At 40.2% G+C, this 25,811-nt stretch overlaps 1 protein-coding gene across 1 annotated transcript in view; it reads right to left on the bottom strand.

Moving 5' to 3' along the window:
- The window catches only part of LOC130905970 (potassium/sodium hyperpolarization-activated cyclic nucleotide-gated channel 1), a 203,151-nt gene that overhangs the window by 35,961 nt on the left and 141,379 nt on the right, over positions 1 to 25,811 (bottom strand). The window contains exons 4-6 of the mRNA XM_057819798.1: positions 18,763 to 18,981; positions 7,556 to 7,702; positions 1,630 to 1,870 (exon numbers count right to left, since the gene is read on the bottom strand). Coding sequence (XP_057675781.1) covers positions 1,630 to 1,870; positions 7,556 to 7,702; positions 18,763 to 18,981 — 607 coding nt within the window. The remainder of the gene's footprint in view (positions 1 to 1,629; positions 1,871 to 7,555; positions 7,703 to 18,762; positions 18,982 to 25,811) is intronic.

Raw genomic sequence — 25,811 nt, 5'->3', positions numbered from 1 at the left:
CGTTTGTCTGGAAATGTGGTTCACGAACAACAACAAAAAACTATTCAACTTCTCACTGAAACTGGTAAAACACTTTACACGGCTTTTAGAATTCCACCCTACTCCGTTAACAGAAGGAACATTATGTTTGTGGGAATGTAGTATGTATTAGAGCCAAATAAAAGTAAAAAGAAGGACTACGACATGTAAGTCGTACTATTGCTACGAGAAAAAAAGTTGAGCTGGACCGAACGCGGCATATCTTTACCGATGTTCGTCGGTGTCTCTTCCGTCTGTTGTTTTTATGATGTTAAGCTTCGTTTCCATGGTAATTGGTAGAGATGTCCCGATCGATCGGCATCACGTCATTTTCAAAATATCGGAATCGGCAAAAAAATATCGGACATGCCATTTTTTAATATATAAATGTATATATATATTTTTTAAATTAAATCGTTTTCTAATTGTATTTAACGTTACAGACATAATGTGTTACACTCTTCCAGAGTCTTTAGTTTAAGGTTAAGGTAGGGTTATCAAATTTATCGCGTTAACGGCGAGAATTAATATTTATTACATTTATCACGTTACAATATTTAACGCAATTAACGCATGCGCTGCACGACCCACTCACGCATTGTCGCGTTCAATCTATAATGGCGCCATTTTACCTATACAGTATATAGAGCTAAAAGGCAGCGTAAAATGAGTAGAGTGAATTTTGGCAGCCTCTGGAGCCTTTTTTTTTTTAAATGGCTAAAGCCTTACAATCCCTCTCCCAACGATTAGAATAATCGTGGGAAGCAATGTGGGGCAGAAAGGTAGTAGTTGATCTTTTTCTTAACACCCGATGTTATTTCCCAACGCAGAGAACATATATCTATTGGTACCACGACGCACAGTCATGGTTGCACTTCCCATCATGCATTTGGGCAGAAGTTAAATGGCTACAGTATCATTTACTGAAAGCTCTTCAAATACACTAGATGGCAATATTTAGTCACAATATACAAAGTCACATTTATCCTGTAAGAATTACAAGTCTTTCTATCCGTGGATCCCTCTCACAGAAAGAATGTTAATAATGTAAATGCCATCTTGAGGATTTATTGTCATAATAAACAAATACAGTACTTCTGTACTGTATGTTGAATGTATATATTCGTCCAAGTTTTATTCATATTTTTCTTAATATATAGCCAAAATGTATATGATCGGGAAAAATTATCGGGAATTATTGGAATTGAATCGGGAGCAAAAAAAAAGCAATCGGATCGGGAAATATCGGGATCGGTAGATACTCAAACTAAAACGATCGGATCGGGAGCAAAAAAACATGATCGGAACAACCCTAGTAATTGGTTTTCTGTTGGCTGGACCTAGAAGACCCAGCTTTCTTTTTTGGAGTCATAATGTGAAGATACTCACAGTCAAGCACTATGCACTAGCTAATGAGAAAATAAGGTGCTTGGGACTAAATGGCAGACGAGGCAAAGGCGACATCATAGGTCGAGGACATCGTAACCTCCCTGATTTTGCTCTTTCTTTTACGTACTTGCGTACGTCATCGATTCACCAATTAGGATTTTAAGCTACACATAGATCAAGTTGGACTGTATCAGTCTTTTGATAGAAAGACCAATGACGTACCTCCAAAGTAGGACCCGTCAGTCAGTTTCATCTCCTTGTTGAACTTGGTGATGACGCTGGCAACGCCGTGCTGGATGAAGTACATCTTCTTGCCAACGGTGCCCTCGCGGATGATGTAGTCATTGGGTTGGAAGACCTCGAACTTCAGCTTACTCAGCATCCCCGTCACAAAGTTGGGGTCGGCGTTGGCAAACAGTGGCATGGTGGCTACCAGCTTACGGCAATTGAAGTTGACAATTTCCTGGTGGGAAACAAAAAACAACAAATGAGATCCCAGGAGAGATTGCAGTGAGGGGAAAAAAAAGCAGCGCCGCTCCAGCTGCTATTATCAGCTAGCACAAAATGAGCGGGACACATATTGCCGCTTTATCCCTAAAACCTCTAAAGCACTGCTTAGAAGAACATTTTTGGCACTGCTGTCAGATCCTGATGAGTTTTACCCAATCATCCCAGACCTTGTGGCCCAGCTAGAGATTAGGTGTTTATTTTCCGTTTACCCCCAATGGGGCGCAGATTGAAAGTTGCTCAGCACGTGTCAAGCGATTGACTCCCTCACCTCTCTTTTGCCACCCTTGCGACATAATGGGACATTAGCCTACGGACCGGATAGCCAGATGCTGGGGGCGATGACCTCAATCATGGAGCAGAACTAACGAATCGGAGAGTCAACCGTTTTCATGCTTCAAGGAGGCCTCTTGGCGGGGAACAATGCTTATACAATACTTATTTAAAGAATTGTCACATGACGAAGGATTTGAACAGTCGTGATATTATGTTACGTAATGCGCTACAGACATCATTCAAAGATTAGCATGCTACTCAGACAAAGATATGGCTGGTGAAGCTGCTATATTAGTTCGCGCTACCTAGCGTATCAAAGGAATGTTCAAGGAGGCTAGCAACAAAATTTACTCGCCGTAAAAGGAAAATCAAATGGACCCAAATGAGTGATTAAAAAAGAATGCTGAATCGTGGAAAACGTTATGATAAAAGTTATTTAATTATTTTTTTTGGTTTTTTTTTTCAAACTGTCCTGTTCAGCTGTTTGACACGGAGAATGGAAGTCTAAGTGCCCGGATAGTCTGAACAGTTTTAATGTTTCACATTGAGAGACATACTCCCATTGTGATCATTCAACATACAGTACCTCAGTTATTATGACAAAGCAGCGAACAGGACGGGGTTATGGGGGAACAGAAAAAAGAAACACAAGAGAAAAAAAGAAAAGAAACACAAACAACAACAAGAAATACACTGAACGACTAACTACACTAACTACTAATATGTTGGTGCTATCGTCAGCTAAATGTATTTCCGGTTGACACCATGTGGGGGGCCTGTTGACCAGGGAAAGAGGGGGAAGGAGGTGGGGGAGTATATAAGCTAAGTGATAGAAGGGGGTAGCGTGTACACAAATCATCTCTGTGATCTAGAACCCAGTAATCGTGTGAATCCCTTATGAGTGTAAGCCCGTTGGCGACCGACCCTACGCCGCCCCATCGCCAATCCCGGAACCGGGACCCCCCGCCAAGGCACCCGATCATGTCCAGCCGCACGCGGGCTCCGCCGGGCACGCAACAGCCACGCAGACGAGCGGAGACGCCACGCGGACGCTGACACAGGGCCACAGCCCCCACCCAGCCAGCGGGGCCGGGGGCAGCACAGCCATTCCCTCCTCCCGCTGCCCAGCAAAGGAGCCCTTGTCCCCCCCCCGGAATCCAGGGTGGTCCCCCGGGCCACCCGCGCGCCCATCTACCGGCCTTCAGGGATGGCAAGAGGGGGCGCAACACCAACCCCACAACCGTTCCCAACCCCGTCCGCCCACCCGGGCCACGAGCCGCCGCCGCAGCCCCCCAGCCAGCACGGCACGCCCCAGCGGCCCACCAAGCCCAGAGCAGGGTAGGGTCCGCCCGCCGTAGCAAGCAACATCTAGCCGATACACCGCCGCCCAGCCAGCGGCTATTTATTGAATATCTTAATTCAGATAGTGATAACAGTACGGGAAAAGTTACAGGCATGAAATCAATGTTTCTAAAAAAAAAATGAATACAATCGCTAAATGATCAATGTTACTAGAATAAAGTTTTATTAAAGAGAAACCTTCCTGTGAGGAGTTTGCATGTTTTCCCCGTGCCCGCGTGGGTTTTCTCCGGGTACTCCGGTTTCCTCCCACATCCCAAAAATATGCACGGTAGGCTGATTGAACACTCTGAATCACGGGTCCCCAGACTACGGCCCGACTCCACATTTGGTCCGGCCCCCTGAACAATACCAGAGAGCAATTTGATTTATTTATGTATTTTGTTTTTCAATAGTGTTATTTATTTCCTGGCTTTTTTTCTGTGAAGAACCCAGAGAGGGTTATTTGGTTATTAGCGATTTAATTAATAGTGTTATTATATTATATTTACTTTTGTTCCGTGAAAGGGTTATTTCCCAAACTTTTTCCTGTGAGGGGCTCATAACTTTTCCCTTCTCTGATGAGGGGCATTGGAGCTAATAAATTTTTCGCTATGCAAGTTAGCCAATTGTTCTTTTGTTGTTCGTAGATCCTTACTATTATTATCATTTTTATACCGTTTGAGGTTAAGCTCAGGTATTTAAAAATTTTTTTTTTTTTTTTTTTGAAAAGTGCAATTCTGCTTAGTTTAAAAAAACACAAGGGAATTTTACTCTGTATTCCCATTTAAAGCTCTTTTGAAAGTCCAATTTTAGCAAGCCTTTGTTTTACATCTAAAATCTATTCGGCAACACATTTAATGTTCCTAATCCGCTTACTCGATTATTCGAACAAACTAGTTGATAGATTAATCGATCACTAAAACAATCGATAGCTGCAGGTCTAGTCGATTCTATTCACAACAACAGCACAAACAAAAACCTATTACTTTAACAACACATTTTCTGACGCTTATTCATAATATTGGCATCTGAGCAGTTTTGATGCTCCCCAGGTGGTCACACTTGCTGGCGCAGGCAGTGTCGGCGGCGGCTTTAATCTTGTGATAAAACAACATGCCAGATTCTCCGCATAGTCTGCTGAGTGGAGAGGCTCCTCGCTCCCACTATGACCCTCCACTCCCACCCCATCCCATCCTCCACACGCTTCCTTCCAAATTTGGCTAGGAAGGCGAGGTGCCAACAACAGTCAGGTGGCCGACAGCCAACGATCCCCGACTCAGCTCTTGGACGTTGCCACGGGAAGTCTGGATTAGATGTATTTCACTGGGGCAAGAGAATCCTCACCGCTAAAAATCCCTGCCAGGGCTGTTCAAACTGAGCACATCCATAAAATCAAGTGTTTCACAGTGAAATGAAGATGTAAGCGTGCGTTTGCGGGACTCAGTTTGTCTCCACTCCACAGTCCCACAGGGCAGATTGGATTGTGTGTCACTGTCACTAGGCAGATTTTGCCTACTCTGCATAGTGGACAAAAAAAGCCTGTCAGGATTTTCCGCATTGTAGGTAATAATCATAAATTTACTGCGCGTCCGTCCTTCGCCGTGAGCGTCTGGGCTCTGCAGACCTGGCGAGTGAGAGCAGTTAATGGGTCTGCATGGGAGACAGTCACGAATGCTACGCTTGCACGGGTTTTATGGCGCTCCTCGCCCATATCGGCAGAGTGTAATTACTCATGTAATCCTGTGGATATGAGGAGTCATAAAGTAGAAAACTGATCAATAGCTTCACCATCAATTTCAATATTGCTGATACCTACAAGTAACTGATTAATATCGATCTTTACGAGTATTAAAATGAGTAGTGCGCACTGTTGTTCACGTCAAACTTGTAAATATTGAACATAGATTTTCAGTTCTTGTGTGTTAATGCTTGGTCACAATTGGAAAAAAGATCGAGAGGCAATTTTATGCTTTTCTGAGGTGGTACAATCTTGGTAGCAACTGGAAAATATCCCATTAAAAGTCCAGAAGGACTTCTAGAAATTTGAAAGAAATGGTCGCTTCCTGTTTCTTGACAGTTGTGCATACTTGAGACTTTTTGCAGGTCCACTAATGGTAGACATCAGAGGCGATTGATCAAAGACTGCAAGGGCAGCTCAGCTTCCCCCAAAATGTAAAAAAAAAATAGTGATCCAATGTACAGGTTGTGAGTACATGTCATTGACTAAATATACGCTACAACGCGCTTTAGTTCAGAATTAGCTTATTATCACTGGTTACTTAGGGTGTTGAAAAAAAAATCTATTCTGTTTTCTTATCATGACAAGAACCAGGCTATATGCAAGCTGTGCAATGTAAAGTGAAAAATTGCAAGACAGGTGGTTGGTATACCTGGATGATCAAGCTAATGTTTTGACCAGCAAGTTTTGTTAATAACTGTTCGTTATGAACATGCAAAACATCCTTTAAAATGTTTTTTTTTTTTTTTTTTTTTTTTTTTTTTTCATATTTAGAATCCTGCATTCAAGAAAGTTTGGACTAAAGCTTGTTTGCACTGAAGCAGGTTTGCATTAGTGCTGCAACAATTAATCGATTAACTTGAGTAATTCGATTAGTAAAAAGATTCAAATTAAATATTGCTGCTTTGAGTATTCATTTAATTAAAGTGGCGTTGTTATGGTTTGTTGTGAAAGCATTTAGTTCTATTGATTTGGCTGTATACAATCTAGTGGCAACAGTGAATATGATACAACTCATTTCACATGGCTGAATCCAGCTGCTCCCTGTTAAGACCAACATATGCTAAGTTTTTGTTTGAGGTAATGTTTTTTTTTAAATGCATTTAATAATTTAGTTTATAGGTATATTTAGCCGTTTTTGTGGGAATATGTGTTTGAACCATTTGTTTAGAGCACCGTTAAAAAAATGCAAGCAATTAATAGCATTTAAGCTAGCGGACTTTTGCTTTGTAAGTTAGCCAATTGCCTTTGTTGTACTTAGATCCTCATTTATTAATTTCTTTATACCGTTTGAGGCTCAGCTCAGGTATTTTCATTTTTCATGATCCTTATCCGTTTACTCGATTATTCAAACTGATAAGTTCCTTGATTAATCGACTACTAAAATATTTGATAGTTGCAGCTCTAGTTTGCACTAAAACAAACATGTTTATTTGAGTGCTGGATGAGGTTTCAACAATAAATTGTTATAAATGCACTGTACTTTTATATCCATTTTCATTAGTTTTTTTCGAAAGTGATATACAAATATCGCAATAATCGTCTTAACGTGTCGGGATCGACTCATATTGTGACCTGTGAATCGTGATATGAATCGTATCGCTAAACATGAGACAATACACCCCCCTACTGGTTACGATGCAGCTTGCTTTTCATTGATTCGCACATCTTCACAGTCCTTTTAACAGTGTGGAAGCTGTGCGTCTCTGGAGATGAGAGTACATTGTTCCACTACAGCAAAGCGAGACAAGTCATTGTCTAAAGGCTGGGTCTATCCCACCTATTAGAAGCTGTGCGTCTCTGGCGGACTATAAGCAGTGGGCGGGGCTCGGCTGGTCCGGACGCTCTGGTTCTCTGCATGATTATTGGATGATCTGTTTTGGGCTGAATCCCTTTTTGATTGACAGCGAAATGAGCGAATCAGTAATCTTGTCGTTTTAATATCCGCGGAAGACATTTTTTAAAATTTCATTACCGTTGTTTTGATTTGTAATTGAGACTTTCATAATCATCCATGTTTTTAGCATTGTTAAAAACAGCTAGCGAAAAATCGTGCTAATTTCTGGTGGTTTTTTCTATTGTAAGTGCTAGTGTTTGGAGATTTGACTTCTGACACTCTAGTTTCTTTCCCTACCGAGCGGCAGGTGCCGCTGAGCCCTTCCACCATCACAAAACACTCACAGAGCTTCCCCTCATTGTATGACCAGCATCCGACACTGGTAGACATGCCTTCCAAATTTCATCTTTCTAAGAGTCAATCACTCATCTTAGATAACTTTTTTTCACCTCTTTGAGCGGGTCGTTGAGTTCGCTAAGGATGTTGTCCTCGTCGAAGATCTTGCCCTGGTAGCGGTGCTCGTAGTAGTCATGTATCTTTTGCCGCATGTCTGCTGGAAGCTTGTGGAAGGACATGTATTGCTCCACTTGCTTGTACTGTGGGAGGCAAAGACAGAAAGATATACGTTTCAGTTGATGAATTTTAGAGCTAATAACTGAATAATCATTTGTTGTCGACTTTATTACAAAAAGCCATGTAAGATGTGACCTTGGAGAGTTTCGGGGACTGGTATGTAGGAGGGATGGGGAGAAATGATAGGAAATCAGGTGGCTGTGAAGAGGAGTAGTAGTTTCCCCCCGAGGCTACATCAACCCAAGGTTGTATTTGCCATTATTTCAAACAGGCATGAAGCAGAATGCTGATGGGCAGCTGAGCCATGATCTTAATATGAAGTAGTGAGCTACCGGTACATGAAACATCCTACTGACATATTCAGGTTACTGTACATTGTTCATATCCATGGGAAAAGCAACGTCCGATTTTCTACAAAAAGTCAAGTCAACGGCCATGAGTGTTGTGGCTCACATTTAAGTCTATCAATTCCAATTCAATTCTATAGGCCGTTAAAAGGTTGACAAAAGTGACGTTCTATTTGGGCCATCAGGCATATACAGTGGGGTAAATATTTATTTAGTCAACCACCAATTGTGCAAGTTCTCCCACTTGAAAATATTACTGGGGCCTGTAATTGTCAACATACGTAAACCTCAATCATGAGAGACAGAATGTGGGGGAACAAAAACAGAAAGTCACAGTTTGATTTTTAAAGAATTTATTTGCAAATCATGGTGGAAAATAAATATTTGGTCAATACCAAAACTTCATCTCAATACTTTGTTATGTACCTTTTGTTGGCAATAATGGAGGCCAAACGTTTTCTGTAACTCTTCACAAGCTTTTCACACACTGTTGCTATTATTTTGGCCCATTCCTCCATGCAGATCTCCTCTAGAGCAGTGATGTTTTGGGGCTGTCGTTGGGCAAAGACCAATGACTTTCAACTCCCTCTGCAGATTTTCTATGGGGTTGAGACCTGGAGACTGGCTAGGCCACTCCAGGACCTTGAAATGCTTCTTACGAAGCCACTCCTTTGTTAACCTGGCTGTGTGTTTGGGATCATTGCCATGCTGAAAGCCCCAGCCACATCTCATCTTCAATGCCCTTGCTGATGGAAGGAGATTTTCACTCAAAATCTCTCGATACATGGCCCCATTCATTCTTTCCTTCACAGAGATCAGTCGTCCTGGTCCCTTTGCAGAAAAATAGCCTCAAAGCATGAAATTTCCACCCCCATGCTTCAAAATGGGTATGGTGCAATTTAGTATTCCTGTGTTTCAACCCAAAAAGTTCTATTTTGGTTTCATCTGACCATAACACATTCTCCCAGTCCTCTTCTGGATCATCTAAATGCTCTCTAGCAAACCCCAGACGTGCCTGGACGTGTACTTTCTTCAGCAGGTGGACACGTCTGGCAGTGCAGGATTTGAGTCCCTGGCGGCGCATTGTGTTACTGATAGTAGCCCTTGTTACTGTGGTCCCAGCTCTCTGTCGGTCATTCACTAGGTCCCCCGTGTGGTTCTGGGATTTTTGCTCCCCGTTCTTGTTATCATTTTGACGCCACGGGGTGAGGAGGGAGTTGAAAGTCCGTGTTGCCCAACGACAGCCCCAAAACATCAAAGCTCTAAGAGGAGATCTGCATGGAGGAATGGGCCAAAATACCAACAACAGTGTGTGAAAAGCTTGTGAAGAGTTACAGAAAACGTTTGGCCTCTTATTACCAACGAAGGGTACATAACAAAGTATTGAGATGAACTTTTGGTATAGACCAAATACTTATTTTCCACCAATTGCAAATAAATTCTTTAAAAAACAAACAATGTGATTTTCTGGTTTTTTTTCCACATTCTGTCTCTCATGGTTGAGGTTTACCCATGGTGACAATTACAGGCCTCTCTAATATTTTCAAGTGGGAGAACTTGCACAAATAGTGGTTGACTAAATACTTAATTGCCCCACTGTATGTAGGTAATTGGTACTGTACATGACAAATTTCAAATTCTGGGATTGTAATGGGACACATAACTGACAATTGTGGTAGCAGTCATGCAGTGGCTCACAAAAGAAACATTCATTTCCCACCAAATGTTATTAGGAGCATAGTTAGTCACTCAACACAAGGTCATTTACAGTGAGATGGTTCACAAAAGTGACTGTTATTTCAATCCTTCTAGTGTTGTAGTTCCAGTAACTAATTTTCAAGTCCGACAAAGACTACTGGTAGTGCAGTGCTACACATAATTGTCATCAATAATTGCTAATGGTTCACATCAGTGACGAAACAAAGGGGGAATGTATTATTAAACATGATACAAGCCTGGCGACTCACAAGGCATCCCTAATTGATACCCTTTTCCCGGCTGCAGACATTTGATAAGGGCCTGTGTCATTGTTCATTGCAGGCGAGGGGAGAGGTTCAATTTATTTGGCGTGCATTGAACAAGTTGGAATGTGGTTCAGGGTGTCTACACAAAGTCAACAGCATCATCACTGAGAAACTGCTTCATACTTGTTTTTTTTTTCCCCAGTCCTGTTCAGCTGTTTAGACACCGAGAATAGGAATCCGACGGTCTGTATGGTCTGAACAGTTTTAATGTATCACATAGGAGTTTGATATACTCCCATTGTGGTTGTTCATTTGGTTTTATTTATTCGTAATAAGCAGCGGACAGGAAGGGGTCAAGGGGGGGACAGAAAGGAAGGAAGCAGACAAAAGAGGAGAAGAACAAACAACAACAACGATACTGCTTCATACTAAAAACATATAGTATATAAAAGTTCCGTATCAAAAAAAAGTTTGCCTCTGTATACTTATAGGTGAGAAAATTATAATATTTTTTTAAGATTTCAATTGCAAATTTGGAGTAACAAGCAATAGCATATTTTTCAGACTATAAGTCGCACAGCCCAAAAAATGCGCAATGACGAGGAAAAAAACATATATACAGTGGGGAGAACAAGTATTTGATACACTGCCGATTTTGCTGGTTTTCCCACTTGCAAACCATGTAGAGGTCTGTAATTTGTATCATAAGTTCTCTTCAACTGTGAGGGACGGAATCTAATACAAAAATCCAGAAAATCACATTGTATAATTTTTAAATGATAAATTTGTATTTAACTGCATGAAATAAGCATTTGATACATTACCAACTAGTAAATATTTCGGCTCTTAGCTCTTTTGTAAGAACCCCTCCTGTTCTCCACTCACTACCGGAAATAACTGCACCTGTTTGAACTTGTTACCTGTATAAAAGACACCTGTTCACATGCTCAAACAAACAAACTCCAAACTCTCCACAATGGCCAAGACCAAAGAGCTGTGTAATGACATCAGGGATAAAATAATAGACCTGCACAAGGCTGGGATGGGCTACAGGAAAATAAGCAAGCAGCTTGGTGAGAAGGTAACAACTGTTGGAGCGATTATTAGAAAATGGAAGAAGTTCAAGTTGACGGTCAATCTGCCTTGTTCTGGGGCTCCATGCAAGATCTCACCTCGTGGGGCATCACTGATCATGAGGAAGGTGAGGGATCAGCCCAGAACTACACGGCAGGACCTGGTCAATGACCTGAAGAGAGCTGAAACCAAAGTTTCGAAGAAAACCATCAGAAATACATTATGCCGTCATGGATTAAAATCCTACAGCGCACGCAAGGTCCCACTGCTGAAGCCAGTGCATGTCCAGACACGTCTGAAGTTTGCCACTGACCATCTGGATGATCCAGAGGAGCAATGGGAGAAGGTCATGTTGTCGGATGAGACCAAAATGGAACTTTTTGGTCTAAACTCGGCTCGTCGTGTTTGGAGGAAAAAGAAGGATGAGTACAACCCCAAGAACACCATCCCAACCGTGAAACATGGAGGAGGAAACATTTTTTGGGGCTGCTTCTCTGCCAAGGGTACAGGACGACTGCACCGTATTGAGGGGAGGATGGATGGGGCTATGTATCGCCAGATCTTGGCTGACAACCTCCTTCCTTCAGTGAGAGCCCTGAAGATGGGTCGTGGCTGGGTCTTCCAGCATGACAACGAACCAAAGCACACAGCCAAGGCAACTAAAGAGTAGCTCCGTAAGAAGCATCTTAAGGTCCTGGAGTGGCCTAGCCAGTCACCAGATCTGAACCCGATAGAAAATCTATGGAGGGAGCTGAAAGTCCGTGTTGCCCGGCAGCAGCCCCGAAACCTGAAGGCTCTGGAGAAGATCTGCACGGAGGAGTGGGCCAAAATCCCTGCTGCAGTGTTTGCAAACCTTGTCAAGGACTACAAGAAATGTTTGGTATCTGTAATAGCAAACAAAGGTTTCTGTACCAAATATTAAGTTAGATTTTTGTGATGTATCAAATACTTATTTCGTGCAATTAAATGCAAATTTATTATTTAAAAATCATACAAAGTGATTTTCTGGATTTTTGTATTAGATACCGTCCCTCACAGTTGAAGAGAACTTATGATACAAATTACAGACCTCTACATGCTTTGCAAGTGGGAAAACCAGCAAAATCGGCAGTGTATCAAATACTTGTTCTCCCCACTGTATCCGTTTTATCCATCTTATCTTTCCATTCCAACAATAATTTACAGAAAAATATGGCATATTTTAAAGATGGTTTTAATTGCGATTAATTACGATTAATTAATTTTTAAGTTGTGATTAACTCGATTAAAATTTTTAATCGTTTCACAGCCCTAAAAAATACACTTAAGTACAGTAACGAAGTACTTTTACTTCGTTACATTCCACAAATGCTTTTCATATACTTGTGCTGATGAAGTGAGGAGGTCAAAATGACTCAAACTGCCAGTGCAAAGCCCAGAAAGCCATTCAGGAGGATGAAGTGGGATGTAGATGAAGCCGATTTGCTGCAGAGCAGATGTCCAGTATGTCCATGCAGAGCAAAAGGCATGTCGCTAATTCAGTGACTTTCAGTGTTTGCTGTGGGCGACCTGCTGTCATTAATATTCACTAGAATGCAACGTGCCACGGATGTGCCAAAAAGCAATTTATTCTGTGGGAGTAGTCTTTGAAAAAACAAAAAATGAAGCAGGTTTACATTTTCCATGGTAGCTAGGGACATTGTGGTGAAATTTGTTTAATGTTGTTGAATAATGTTCATGTACACATCCTGCCACTGTATTTTAACATTATCATATAGCTCGGAAAATTAATGAATGAAATGAAACTTAGAAATGATTATTAGTCATAAACTTAAAATTTTAATTGTTTTTAAGTATATGACTGCAGTCTTGTATATTGTGAAGGGACACTGGAAATCCTTTTATTCATCACATGATCACCAAAGTTTAACCATTTAATTATTATAAGTTTTATTTTCTGCTATGTTGTGTGGAATATACAGACTAAGAAAAACGTCACATTTAGCATTTACTGAATTCTTATTGATACATCGTTTTTGTTCAAATGTGTTATTTTGTTTAATTTTAATTTTTCACAGGTTACAGGTTGACAGCTATTCAGTTTTGTTACAATATTTGTTTCTACAATATTTTTATTTCTATTATATACATGTTGACATTATTAAATTTAAAACTTAATATCTCTTTAAATTATCATAAAAATGATCGTTCCTTTAATGAATAATAATTTTTACAAGTTTGATTGACAGTACAGATTGCAATGTTGACATTTATGTACTGTAACATGTTAGGTCAATACCCAGCCATTGCATGATCTGTATAAAGGTCAACTCTTTCTTTCATTATTGTTATTTAATCGTAATCTCAAATCCATACTGACTATAATCCCTGCATGACAGACCTACACATGTACGTCAAACATATATTTTATAAGGTGGTTGCTGGGGTTATCTGATTGTTGCGTGGCGCACACAGCATATCCGGAACATCCACGTGTTCCAGGAATTACCAGATGTTGGCCTGACTGGAATTCTAGAAAAGCACAATTCATGCACATAATACTAAAACAGTGGTGTTTTCGTCAAAAATGACCATAATGAAAATATGTTGTTGACGTACAATTGTTTCTTGAATGAATGAATGAAATATTTATTGTCATCATCATCGGTATCATTAACAATCATTGACAATTACAAAATGTGATATGATTTGCCCGAAGGAACCAAAGAAGAAGACAAAGGCAGACGGGAGGAAGCATATGCTTATCCGTTTCCCGTCTCCCATACAACTAAAGACGCACAATCAGACACGGTACAGTTACATACATCAGATGGCCACAAACTGTACAATGACACAATCAACAATCTGGGTTTACAATAACTCAGCGTCCAGTCAAGCAGCTCGATTAATTTCAGGGCTTACAAAAGGTAATGGCTTTGTCATGTCCCTGACATTTTAGCATCTATTTGCTGTGGGAACATTTTGTTGTGGCTATGTGTGTGGCAAAAGTGACTATGTGTTATCACAGCTGGTGTGAGTTGCGACTCAAAATGCTTTTCTTATAAGTCTCTTAAAAGGATACATTCCTAAGGTGTACATGGTGGCAACAATTGGCGCACACAAAGATCACTGTAACAGTTTCATCAGACATGAATGTATGAGGAAAATCAAACAACATGTTGTACATATTTTATCCGCAACAAAAACATGCTTATTATGCGTTATATACATCATTTTTTCCATATACTCGGTAAGCTGGACATTTGAATCAGGAGCTCGGTAGACACAGCAGATAATTATGTTTTTACAATTGGGGATAAGGAGCTCAATTGTAATACATTCCAGGAGATTGTCAATCATAATTGCAACACCCCCTTCCCCCCTTAGATGCCCGATTCATTTGTGCCATGTTATATCCGTGCATCTTAAAGTCAGAGCCTTTGTTATCTTTAGTAGATAATCCTTAATGTGTTCAAAATTCTTGTAGAGACTCCTGCCGTTGATAAGTTTCAGTTTACCGTCCACTTCCACAAGTTGTTATACTGGTCCGCTGTGTAGTATTTACAGTTATCCAGCTATTGTAGAAGTTGTGGTCCAGAAGTGTGGTTTCAGATGTCGTCATTAATTTTCAAGTGAGGTCAACTCGTCCAGACTCCTAATAGCTTTAATCTTCATATCTTGCATCTTGACAAGGATCCTGCAATCCGAGACCCAGGTGTTGGCTATTTTCCCAGCTTTCTTGAGTTGACGTGCTTTTCTTGCAATTTCGGCATTTCGGCGAGTCAAGTTGTCATTCAAATAAATCTTCGACCCTTTCAGGTAGCGGTGCTGGTTAAGCAGGGCAGTCTTGGTCTTGTGGTCTGCCAGCTTCATGAGCACCGTCGCTGGTCCCAGATGGGGGCAGAAAGCAGCGACAGATGTCCAGCGGTTCCATGTTCATTCCATACTCTTTCAGCTTAGCAATTGCCAGTTGCGCCACTGTATCACCTGGGGTAGGCGTCAATTGTAATCCAGAAATGATGAGCTCATTTGCGCGTCGGCACTGGTCGAGATCGTCAGCCAAAATTTCCAGCCTTTTGATGCGAACATTTCTCTCCTCGACCGCCTGCTTGAGTTTCTCGTTTTAGCGCGCATTAACTGGAGCTCTCTGACGATTTCTTGATTCTGGTTTTGAATCAGGCCAGTCAAGGAGACCTCCAATTTCTGTATGGAGGATTTTATTTCATCCAAGTCTCCACGTTTCAAATTCTTTGGAGCTATACTGGGAGTCGAGCTTGCTGGCCCTGAGCGCTTATCGGTTGAGATAAGTTGCTCTTGGGAGCTCAGAGGAGTGCGTCTGCTCACAGCTTGAGCTGAATCAACAAATGATTTTTCATGACAATGACGTCACGATGACGAGCTAAAAACGTGGTTTGCGAGAGTACAACATAACGGGACAAATGCCATTTTTCGCCTGACGAGACCACAATGAGACGAAAGTGCAACCTGGCTTCTGTCCTATGTTCCCTATGTGTGACATTTTCATATTGTACGTGGAGTACGTCAGCTTGCATCGTAGCAGTGTTTGGGTTGTGTCACTCATGGGAGATGTGCTGCGCCTCTCCCTCACTCTCCTCACCGGAGTTTAGGATTTGTTTAAAGCTAGGCTGCGCTCCATCTTGCTTGTTTGGAGACACAAAGTAAGGTTTTCTTATCTTGCCAAGAAATATGCAATGTTTGGAGGTGCAACAATTAATCGACAACTAATCGATTAACAAATTAATCGACAACTATTTTTCTATACCCAATTAATCGTTTAGGACATTCCTCAGTTGTAAACATTATCAGATTTCTGCATGATATTTTTGTTAAGTCAAAGTAGGACGAACAAAAATCTGCTATTACTTTGGAAAACAACAATTGACATTTTCGCCATTTTTCGGACATCTTACTGTCTGAACCAGCTTCTTAATAAGGCTACAACAACTAATCACTTAAATCGATGAATAAGTTAGTTACCAAGGAATTTGATCATCGATACAGATGAAGACTACAGTTAAATCAAGAAGCTGTAATAAAATATTTTTGAAGGAAATGGTCGTCCATTTTTCCTTCATTGTTACCTACAACCAGCCGAAAACAACTTCAAGGTAAATTGTGAAGGTAATTGAAAAAAAGTGACATTTATCCAATTAATCAATTAACCATTTAATTCATCATCCGATTACCATATTTTTCGGACTATAAGTCGCAGTTTTTTTTCTTAGTTTGGCTGGGCGTGCGCCTTATACTCAGGAGCGACTTATATGTGAAATTATTAACATATTATGATTAAAGATGTCCCGATCACGTCATTTTCAAAGTATCAGAATCGTCCAAAAAATATCGGACATGCCTTTTTTTAAGATATATATATATTTTTTTTTATTAAATCGTTTTCTAATTGTATTTCACGTTACAAACAAAATGTCTTACACTCATCCAGAGTCTTTAGTTTTGGCTTAAAGTAGGACTGTCAAATTTATCGTGTTAACGGCGGTAATTAATTTTTTAAAAAACTAATCATGTTAAAATATTTAATGCAATTAACGCATGCGCTGCACGACCCACTCACACATTGTCGCGTTCAATCTATAAAGTCGCCGTTTTACCTATATATAGAGCTAAAAGGCAGGGTAAAATGAGTAGAGTGAATTTAGGCAGTTTTTGGAGCCTTTATTTAATTGGCTAAAGCCTTAAAATCCCCCTCTCAACAAATAAAAATATAATGGGAAGCAATGTGGGGAAGAATAGTAGTAATTAATATTTTTCTTAACACCATATGTTAATTCTCAACGCAGAGAAGATATATCAATTGGTGTCACTACACACAGTCATGGTTCCACTTCCCATCATGCATTTGGGCAGAACAGTTAAATGGCTACAGTATCATTTACTGAAAGCTCAACAAATACACTAGATGGCAATATTTAGTCACGATATACAAAGTCACATTTATCCTTTAAGAATTACAAGTCTTTCTATCCGTGGATCCCTCTCACAGAAAGAATGTTAATAATGTAAATGCCATCTTGAGGATTTCTTGTCATAATAAACAAATACAGTACTTATGTACTGTATGTTGAATGCATTGCAAAAATGTATATGATCGGGAAAAATTATCGGGAATGATTGGAATTGAATCGGGAGCAAAAAAAAAAGCAATCGGATCGGGAAATCTCGGGATCAGCAGATACTCAAACTAAAACGATCGGGATCGGATCGGGAGCAAAAAAACATGATCGGAAAAACCCTAATTATGACATCATTTCACATGTTATTTTGGTGTTTTGGAGTGACACTGATGGTTTGGTAAACTTGTTAGCATGTTCTTTATGCTATAATTATCGGAATAACTTAATAGCTATGGCAATGTGTGTTCAATTGTATTATTGACTTTTTTTATATTGAAATGCATGCTTTTAGGTTGTGGCGCTTTCACGCCCACGTGGGGGCGCACTCGCACTTGTTTACGCGAAGAAGAGCGCTCACAAGCCAGAAGAAGACAGACATCTACGCAGCGTCTCTGAGACAGAGAGAGCATGACAGACACGTCTGCGAACCTACATTCATAATCTTTTCCGTTGTTGTTGTGTGTTTTCCACCCGCGATTGGACACTTACAGATACTTGTGTGGTTGTTTGAACGATGTGCTAATGCTAGCGAACGCACGCTAACCGTTTGGGTCATTGCTGTAATAGCACCTAATTATCATTTATTTACGTTGACGCGAACCTGTTTGGTATCGAGGAGGAAATTGATTCAGCAAATTATACGGACGTGCATCATTGTCATTTGGGAGTTTAGCTCGCTGTATAGCCAGGACCGAGCCGTAGCGTCCTGGTGAGGACAGTATATTCGCATTTCGATGTTCATGCATCATGTAACATCATACTGTACACTTATTCAGCATGTTGTTCTGTATTGTATTTTTATATTAAATTGCCTTTCAAGATGACATATCTGTTCTATGTGTTGGATTTTATCAAGTAAATTTCCCCCCAAAATGCGACTTATACTCCAGTGCGACTTAGATGTTTTTTTCCCATTCGTTAGCATTTTATGGCTGGTGCGACTTATACTCAGGTGCGACTTATAGTCCGAAAAATACGGTAATTGATTATGAAAATAATGGTTAGTTGCAGGCCGAACAATGTTGCTTTAGCCTTTAAAGGTCCTTCCTGAGTGATCATCACACTCTAAAGGAAACTCGCCACCTTAGCATACCATTCGCGTTAGCATTAGCATCAACTTTAGCGTGGCTAGCATCCTCTTAAACGCTCAGACAACTTTTTTTTTTTTAACATACAGTTCATGGCTTATACGTGGGTTCAATTGAAAATAATGTACTGCTTTTGAGTAACTCGCAAATAAAACTAGACAAAATTTGAATGAGATTTCATCAACCAAAACTAGACCACAACGAACACATTTTGAAATTACTAAAATATGACTAAGTTAAGTATTTTCATCCAAAAAACTAAGACACAAATTAAGATGGCTGCCAAAAACATCACTGTACTACAATAAATACTTTATATATATACTTGCACATACATTTTTTTTTTTCATTGCCTGCCATTGGCAATGATGGGCGTCCATATAATTAAACCCGTGAGGACTAGCGTCTATCGCTGTCAATGGCAGCAATTGAGTTAAAAAGATAGAACTAATGTGAATTGCAAGATGCTTTGATCCTACCTTCTCTTGGTACTGCCGTCGTGAGGAGTCCAGCGACTGGATGAGCGCCGTGGCGTGGCCCACAAACATGGCGTAGCACGTAGCGCCTACGATCATGCTAAGCATGGTGATCCACAGGTCCGACATGCTCACCGGTGCCCGGGCGCCATAGCCGATGCACAGCATGTGGCTCATGGCTTTGAAGAGGGCGTACGAGTATTGCTTACCCCAGGAAACGTTCTGCAAGGACGGGGAGAAAGAAAAATAGAAGGATGAGACTGAGGAGAAGTTATTGGGAAGCCGGGCTTCTTGTTGATAAAACGTCGATAGATAAAATACACTCTGCCCTTTTATTACTACTTCTCCTGCTTTATTGTACCTGCTCTTATTCTTTCCCTATTTGCCAAGGGGTGAAAAACAGTTCATGTCGGCAGCAGTACTAAAAAAGAACAACTTGCATTATTTACACATCTGAGACATCCTTTCTCCTTTGTGAAGCCAAAGAAAGCTTTCCCTCTCAATGTATATTTTTGCTAAATCATTCCCCCAAAAATGGCAGCTCACTTCAAAGCACTTATGCCAGAGCTCAGTTGAACATTTATCTTATTCATACCCACAACATACAGTGAGAAGCAGAAGTATTTGCGCCCCTTGTGATTTTGCAAGTTCAACCACTTAGAAAATAGTTAGAGGTCTGAAATTTCAATCATAAATGCATTTCCACTTATAGAGACAATCTAAAAAAATCCGAAACTCAAATTGTATGATTTTTCAAAAATGTGTAATTTACTGGAGTTTAGGGCTGCCGCTATCGAATATTTTAGTAATCGAGTAATCGACTGAAAATTCTATCGAGTAATCGGATAAAACATTTTTTTTGGTGAAGAGCCATTATAAATATACATGAGAAAAAAAGACATTTTATCCAATATTGAACCATTTTCAGTCAATCAATGTCTTTGTTTTCAATGTACATTGTTGAAAACAGCCAACAATTGCATCTCAGATGTGACTAGAAAAAAAAGTCACTGCTTTCACTCAAAAAACTTCTAGATCTTATAAAAAAAAAAAAAACATCTAAAAATGTAATTACACTTGATAACACAGATCACTTGAAAGCTACGTGTTTTTCCCTCATGATCAATTGAATTTCCATTTGTGTCAAGCTATTTTTAAGTTCTAGTTAAGTTTTAAGTTAGTCTAAACTGTAAGTACTGATAGGATTTTGAGTTTTTGCAGTGTTCAAAATAAATGTATGATACCTGCTGTATTGGAGCACATTAGGGACCAGTGCTACTTGGTGTTTTATTCAGCAATGACTACTGAGCTAAAACTGACAGGTAGCTTTATTATGTTTTAATTTTACACCCTCATGACTCTACAGCGCTGTTTTTACAGATTAAATAAAGCCTGTATGTAAGACACGTTAGCCACGCATCGACAGTGGTCATAATCAATAGAAACCTAGCCCTCCGAAGGGCTAACGTTACGTGAACGAGTGACAGTAACGTTATATTTATTAGCGCCGAGAAGTCTACTGCTTAAAGATGGTAAATGGTAAATTGTGTTATACTTACTGTATATAGCGCTTTTCCACCTTTCAAGGCGCTCAAAGCGCTTTACACTACATCGCCATCTACCTATTGGTGACGCAGCGTGGCTGTTTACTAACGCTGCCCAGACAGGGCCGAGTCTGTCATTTCGCATCTAGTCCTAAATGCATGCGATATCTAAACGCCGCGTCAAACACTACCTGCTACCACACTAGCATCATGCGGGCTAGTTTTTAGGAACGTCGGCGTAGTTTGTAGCGCTGTCGGCTGCAGTAAGTTTTTTTATTTTTTTTATTTTATTGCTTCTTCCTCTACGCACGTGACGTCAACGCGTTGTCCCGCATTAAAAGTAGTCCGGGCAAAACGTGATGCTTAGGGCTGGCAAAATTAAACGATTCCTCAAGGTGAATAAAATTACTCGGATCAGTTTTTAAACTCGAGTTACTCGAGTTGCTCGAGTATTCGTTTCAGCTCTACTGGAGTTCATAAGTATTTGTACCCCTGAGAAAATCAGTGCTCATATTTCTTTTGTTTGCAAATACAGAGTTCAGAAGCTTTCTTTAGTTCTTCACCAGGTTTTCACATATGGAAACAGGGATTTTGGCCCATTCCTCCACTCAAATCTTCTCTAGATCTGTTAGGTTTCGGGGCTGTCGTTGAGAAACACGAAGTTTCAGCTCCATCCAAAGATTTTCTATTGGATTGAGGTCTGGAGATTGGCTAGGCCACTCCAGAACCTTGATATGCCATTTACGCAGGCACTCCTTGGTCAGCTTGGCTTTGTGCTTCGGATCATTGTCATGTTGGAAGATCCAGCCATGACTCATCTTCAAGTCTCTGACTGAGGGAAGGCTCAAAATCTGACGTTACATTTCACCATTCATCCTCTGTTTTATATAGTACAGTCGTCCTGTCCCCTTTGCCAAAAAGCAGCCCCAAAGCATGAGGTTTCCACCACCATACTTCACAGTGGGGATGGTGTTCTTGGGATTGTAGTCCTCCTTCTTTTTCCTCCACACACGACGAGTAAAGTTTGCACCAAAAAGTTCTACTTTGATCTCATCTGACCTCATGACATTCGCCCATGAACCCTCTGCATCATTCAGATGGTCCCTGGCAAACTTCAGACGTGCCTTCACATGTACTGGCTTCGACAGGGAAACTATCTGAGCAATGCATGATTTTAAACTATTGCACAGTAGTGTTCTACTGACAGTAGCCTTTGAAACTGTGCATCCAGCTCTCTTCAGGTCATTGAATAGCTCCTAGTGTCTAGTTCTAGGCTGAGCCCTTACTTTTCTCATCATGAGTGATGCCCCACGAGGAGAGATTTTACATGGAGCCCCAGTCCGAGGTAGATTATCAGTCAAGTTTAGCCTTTTTCATTTTCTAACAATTGCTGCAACTGTTGATTTATTCTCAACAAGTTGCTTTCCAATTGTCCCATAGTCTTTTCCAGCTTTGTGGAGATCAACATTTTTTTTCTCTGGTCTTTCAAAAGCTCTCGGGTCTTGCCCATAGTAGCAGTTGGATTATGACTGACTCTGGGGTATGTACAGGTCACAATGAGGAGCTCAAACGGGTGGTTACTTATGGGGTAAAGGTTGACTTTTTTAGGTAAACTGACAACTGTGAGTGTCATAATTATTGCCGATTCTCAGCGATACAAATACTTATGAACCCCAGTAAATTACAAATTATTTAAAAAAAAAAAAAAAAATCATACAATGTCAGTTCTGTTTTCTTTTTAAATTAAGTCTCTGCAAGTGTTAATGCATCTATGATCGAAATGTCAGACCTCTACCTATTTTCTAAGTGGGTGAATTTGTGAATTCACTGTATGTGAAGTTGCCCTAAAAAAAAATAATACATACATAAAATAAAACTGACATTGTAAACAGTTACCCACGATGTTACTCATTGCTTGAGTATTGTTTTCAACAATACATTTTTTTTTTTTTTTTTTACTTGTACTTGAGTAAATTTTTGGACGCCTACGGTTACATTTTTTTTAAATATTATTGAAAAGTAATGCTACTCTTAGTTGAGTAAAAATTTTTGGCTCCTTTTCTCACCTCTGCCAATAGGTTATCAACATTGTCCCGCCAATAATTGATAGGTTATATCTAGGGGTGTCAAACGATTAAAAATTTTAATCGAGTCAATGACAGCTTAAAAATTAATTAATCGTAATTAATCGCAATTAATCGCAATTCAAACCATCTATAAAATATGCCATATTTTTCTGTAAATTATTGTTGGAATGGAGAGATGAGACACAAGATGGATATATACATTCAACATACGGTACATAAGTACTGTATTTGTTTACTATAACAATAAATCAACAAGATGGCATTACCATTATTAACATTCTGTTAAAGCGATCCATGGACAGAAAGACTTGTAGTTCTTAAAAGATAAATGTTAGTGCAAGTTATAGAAATTTTATATTAAAAACCCTCTTAATGTTTTCGTTTTAATAAAATTTGTAAAATTTTCAATCAAAAAATAAACTAGTAGCCCGCCATTGTTGATGCCAATAATTACTTACACAATGCTCATGGGTGCTGAAGCCTATAAAATAAGTTGCACCCAAGCACCAACAGAGGGCGACAAAACTCCGAAAAACACAACAAGTACACATTTCACTGTGCTGTCATTTTAATGTTTGAGCGGGGCATGTGCGTTAATTGCGTCAAATATTTTAACGTGATTAATTTAAAAAATTAATTACCGCCCGTTAACGCGATAATTTTGACAGCCCTAGTTATGTCATAAAAAAAAAAAAAAAAAATTTTAATCAGTTTTATAAAAGGTTTCTCAACTAATATTTTCTGCTAAGCCTAACTTTTCCAGTTGAATAGTATCTATGCTAACTCAGTGGCTCCCTTGATAGTGCTTTGTTCGTTTAATGTTCATTCGCTAACGCCCAGTCAAAATGAATTGGACAACTATCAGCGTCAATGGCAGTCAATTAGTTAAGCAGTCAGTCAACGACATCTATCTTGGCAGTGCGTCAACGCTTCTGTCATTAGTATGCTGTTGTGGGAAATTACACAGCCATGTTAGCTTAGCATCAGCCATCTAGGATGAGGTTGCTACAAGCCAAGTTAAAAAAAAAAAAAAAAAGTATGCTAGCTCAAATTCCAAAGAACCAAACCTTTGTCAACAGTGTGGACTGCTGTTTTGTTGTTGTAAAAATACTTTTCCTTAGGACAAAACTCACCACGTGCACTTTGGGTCAAAAGAGTTTTCAAGTAACTAGCTTACCTATGCCCTGCAGTACCTACAAGCATTTTCAAAGTACTCAGATGGATCGCATCAGCGAGTAAGCAGTTCGTGCTTCATGAGCATTTAGTCGTGAGGCACAATGTTTTACGAATGACCGTGGAACATTTTAAATATGACAGTCCTTTTCCCTCAAGTGCTGCACATAGCTTAATAATAGCTACCCGTCCGGTGTGTGCAGTGTCCAGCTTAGTATTTGATTTTTTTTTTTTTTCCATGGTCTTGTTGACTAGCCATTAATCAGGCTAAAGCTGCGCAAACATGGTTAGCGACCAGACGAGCCATGGGGCCCACGTGGACCGATAACAGGCCAAATAATGGGAGGTAGGGGCGCTAGTCGTGCAAAGAATGCATGTACAATGATTGTTGCACTATAGTACACAGTTGCGGTGTGGAATCTTGACATACTGTACTTCCTCAGTTTACAAAGCTAAAACCGACACATCTGTATATTCTTCTGTCATGCGGATTCCCCCAACCTCCTTGCCAGTTCCCAAATACGTTTTGTTCAATTAGGTATCATTCTTTATTCTACTAGCGTATATACATCAACAGAATACAGTGGGGCAAACAAGTATTTAGTCAATCACTAACTGTGCAAGTTCTGCGACTTGAAAATATTAGAGAGGCCTGTAATTGTCAACATGGGTAAACCTTAACCATGAGAGACAGAATGTGGAAAGAAAACCAGAAAATCACATGGCTTGATTTTTAAAGAATTTATTTGCAAATCATGGTGGAAAATAAGTATTTGGTCAATACCAAAAGTTCGTCTCAATATTGTTATGTACCTTGTGTTGGCAATAACGTAGGCCAAACGTTTTCTGTAACTCTTCACAAGCTTTTCACACACTGTTGCTGGTATTTTGGCCCATTCCTCCTGCAGATCTCCTCTAGAGCAGTGATGTTTTGGGGCTGTCGTTCGGCAACACGGACGTTCAACTCCTTCCACAGATTTTGTATGGGGTTGAGATCTGGAGACTGGCTAGGCCACTCCAGGACCTTGAAATGCTTCTTATGAAGCCACTCCTTTGTCGCCCTGGCTGTGTGTTTGGGATCATTGTCATGCTGAAAGACCCAGCCACGTCTCATTTTCAATGCCCTTGCTGTGGAAGGAAATTTTCACTCAAAATCTCTCGATACATGGCCCCATTCATTCATTCTTTCCTTTATACAGATCAGTCGTCCTGGTCCCTTTGCAGAAAAACAGCCGCAAAGCATGATGTTTCCACCCCCATGCTTCACAGTGGGTATGGTGTTCTTCGGATGCAATTCAGTATTCTTTCTCCTCCAAACACGAGAACCTGTGTTTCTACCAAAAAGTTCTATTATGGTTTCATCTGACCATAACACATTCTCCCAGTCCTCTTCTGGATCATCCAAATGCTCTCTAGCGAACCGCAGACGGGCCTGGACGTGTACTGGCTTCAGCAGGAGGACGCGTCTGGCAGTGCAGGATTTGAGTCCCTGGTGGCGCATTGTGTTACTGATAGTAGCCTAGCCTAGGTCATTCACTAGGTCCCCCTGTGTGGTTTTGGGATTTTTGATCACCGTTCTTGTTATCATTTTGACGCCAAGGGGTCAAATCTTGCATGGAGCCCCAGATACAGGGAGATTATCAGTGGTCTTGTATGTCTTCTATTTTCTAATAATTGCTCCCACAGTTGATTTCTTTACACCAAGCGTTTTATCTATTGCAGATTCAGTCTTCCCAGCCTGGTGCAGGTCTACAATTTTGTCTCTGGTGTTCTTCGACAGCTCTTTGGTTTTGGCCATAGTTGAGTTTGAAGTGTGACTGACTGAGATTGTGGACAGGTGTCTTTTATACCGATAATGAGTTAAAACAAGTGTTATTAATACAGGTCACGAGTGAAGCCTCGTTAGACCTCGTCAAAAGAAGTTCGACCTCTTTGACAGCCAGAAATCTTGCTTGTTTGTAGGTGACCAAATACTTATTATCCACTCTAATTTGGAAATAAATTCTTTAAAAATCTAACAATGTGATTTTCTGTTTTTTTTCCCCACATTCTGTCGCTCATGGTTGAGGTTAACTCATGTTGACAATTACAGGCCTCTCCAATCTTTTCAAGTAGAACTTGCACACTTGGTGGTTGATTAAATACTTATTTGCCCCACTGTAGCTCCCAAAATCCTGCTCAATAACTAATTCAAGATGCAGAAAATTTCACTCACACAATGGCCCGACTATAAAAACTGCTTTTTACC

The sequence above is a fragment of the Corythoichthys intestinalis genome, chromosome 17 (genome assembly GCF_030265065.1).
Source record: "Corythoichthys intestinalis isolate RoL2023-P3 chromosome 17, ASM3026506v1, whole genome shotgun sequence".
NCBI classification, from domain to species: domain Eukaryota; kingdom Metazoa; phylum Chordata; class Actinopteri; order Syngnathiformes; family Syngnathidae; genus Corythoichthys; species Corythoichthys intestinalis.
Note: the sequence above shows the minus strand (reverse complement) of the source record. Positions and strands in the feature narration are given on the sequence as shown.